This window comes from Primulina tabacum, chromosome 5 (genome assembly GCF_025594145.1).
Source record: "Primulina tabacum isolate GXHZ01 chromosome 5, ASM2559414v2, whole genome shotgun sequence".
Classification (NCBI taxonomy): Eukaryota; Viridiplantae; Streptophyta; class Magnoliopsida; order Lamiales; family Gesneriaceae; genus Primulina; species Primulina tabacum.
In genome coordinates this window covers 44521677-44524191 of record NC_134554.1, presented here as the reverse complement: position 1 = coordinate 44524191, position 2515 = coordinate 44521677, and the positions used below count along the sequence as shown (strand labels likewise).

The window sequence follows — 2515 nt, the reverse complement described above, 5'->3', positions numbered from 1 at the left end:
AAACTTAAAGGAAGAAATGGATTGGGCTTGGGGCAAATGGGCTTCCTTATAAACAAATATCCATATACACATATACATGTATTTGAATGATTTAGCCTAATTGCTAGAATGTGACCCGGTCCAAATATTTACAACTCCCGTGTGCTATTAAACATCGATATGTATTTTAATATCGTCTATAATTCCGATATTTTCTAATACATATTTTTAACACACAAGTATAATTATTTGGCTTAATTATTTTAATTTAGCACTTTAAAATAATTATTTCTAATTCTTGCCGAATACTGAATAATTAAATTTGGGTTCTCACACTTTTCGCCGACTCTCTTAATGTCGAACAGATGAGAATGCCTCCTGAAGTGACGGTAATGGCTTGATACTGAGAATACGGCCTCGGACGTCATCGAACTCCTTATTCAGTCCGGATAACATCTTTAACACACGCTTGGTCTCAATGATTTTGTTATAGAGATGGGCATCTGCAGGGCATGTCCACTTGTGTTGATCGTAGAGGTCTAGTTTCTGCCAAATTCGAACAAGGATGGTGTAGTAGTGAGTGACTGAGGAATCGCCCTGTCGGAGGTCATGGAGACAGCACTCTATCTCGAAGAGCTCAGACGTGTTATCGATGTTGGATTGTGTTGTTATTGCGTGGTCCCATATCTCTGCAGCAGTATCATACATCAGAAACCCTTCACCGATTTTAGTGGTCATGGAGCTGATTAGCCACGTCTTGACCATGTTGTTATTTGTCTTCCATACTCTATGGCCTGGATCGTCTTCCTCTGGAGCTTGGATCATTCCAATTAGGTAGTCGTCCTTGCGTTTACCACTCACAAACATCAAAACTGATCTGGACCATGCTAAGTAATTTTGGCCATTCAGCATGTGATGTGTGATGAAACTAGTAAAAGAGTCTGTGGCTGAAGAAGTAGAGATAACTGGTAAAGGTGATGTGGCCATGATGTTAAGATGGTGCTATGGCTCTAATACCATGTGGAAAAAATGAGTGAGGAATAATCTGATTATCTTCTCATTAACAAACGAAGTAAATATACAACTTAATATCCTTAAAAGTAGGAGTTGTAACAAATCTAATAACAAAATCAGTAACAAGATAATCTTAAAACTAGGAATATAACAGACAGATTACATAACTAATCCATGTATTTATATCCTATAATTATTTCTAAATACATGGCAAGCTTCTAGACATTCCACATATATGAACGTGTTATGATTTCCTACGATTACGCTGCCAATATAGGATGTTTAAGGGATAAAACAAGGGCGGTTAAAGGAGGAAACGAGGGCTAGACAAGGACTAGAAGGGGCTGTGCGTGGCTGATGGTAGAGCCTAGGGTTTTCATGGGGCATGTGCATGCAAGGCTCGGCCGTAAGGAGGGGCTGCACCAGGGCTCGACCAGGCTTGGTCTCGGCCCTGTGCAAGTGATGTTCAAGGGCCAAGAAGAGTCCTAGCCATTCGGCCGTAAGGGGGGGCTGCACCAGGGCTCGACCAGGCTTGGTTTCGGCCCTGTGCAAGCGATGTTCAAGGGCCAAGAAGAGTCCTAGCATGGCTAGGACTCAAGTTGCTGCGCGCAAGGAAGAGTCTGCATGAGCTAAGACTCTTCCTATGCATGCAAGGAGTGAGTGCTGCGTGGGGAAGTCATGGCTCGGTTGGGACTGGCTGTGCTGGTCCAGTATGGTCTAGGGAGGATGGTCTAGAGTCGAGTCAGGGGCTGGTGCGGTGCATGGTGGCTCGACCAAAGCTTGAGAAAAGCGCGCGAATCTTGTTCTCGTGCGCAGGAGCGTTTTGCTTGGGCTAGGGGCTGGTCAGCTGGGTTAGGCTAGGTCAGAGAGGGTCCAGGGGGCTTGAGTGAGGGCCTGGTTCATGATGGTCCAGGGTGGCTAGGTGAAAATCGAGCCGTGGCTCAATATGTTAGGATAGGGTTCGGTCGAGGCTAGGAAAAATAAAGGGGTTGAAACCACGGTCCACGGGGGCCGGCTCATGGTCCACAAGGGTAATTTAGGTATAAAAAGTTTATGTTTAAAATTCGAAAAGAAAATATTAAAGTTTGAATTAATTCGGGAATAAAACGCTTCATGAATTAGTAATTAAAGAATTAAATAGAAATCCTCGAATTTACGTCAAATAAAAATATCTAAAATTTAATTGAAGCTTAAATAATTATTCGGGATGGTCTAGAGTCAATAAAAGTAAGAAAAAGTCAAAAACGAGAAATTTTACATCTTGGGACAAAACTGTCATTTTACACCTAGGTAGTACGAAAAGCTTGGCAGCGTCCTGAAAGATCATAACGCATGATAAATGTTCTAAAATAATCATTTTGATGAAAAATGGAATTTTATGATTTATGGTAAAGTTGTGCAATTTTTACTGTTAAAATGTTATTTTTGGAAAGTCGCGATATTTTATGCTTTAAAAAAGAAAAAAGAAAAGTATTTTGAGGGATATGAATTGATTGTGACAAAATGATAGATGATATGTGAG

The 2515-nt window shown here is 41.2% G+C and overlaps 1 protein-coding gene across 1 annotated transcript; it reads right to left on the bottom strand.

Moving 5' to 3' along the window:
* Positions 1-330: 330 nt before the first annotated feature.
* On the bottom strand, positions 331-966 carry LOC142544506 (uncharacterized). The gene has a single exon (XM_075651549.1). It carries the CDS (start codon positions 964-966, stop codon positions 331-333), a length of 636 nt encoding a protein of 211 aa, XP_075507664.1.
* Between the last annotated feature and the right edge of the window lie 1549 nt (positions 967-2515).

Coding starts and splice junctions, on each gene's coding strand:
- LOC142544506 (XM_075651549.1), bottom strand. CDS start 966: ATGGCCACATCACCTTTACCAGTTATCTCTACTTCTTCAGCCACAGAC.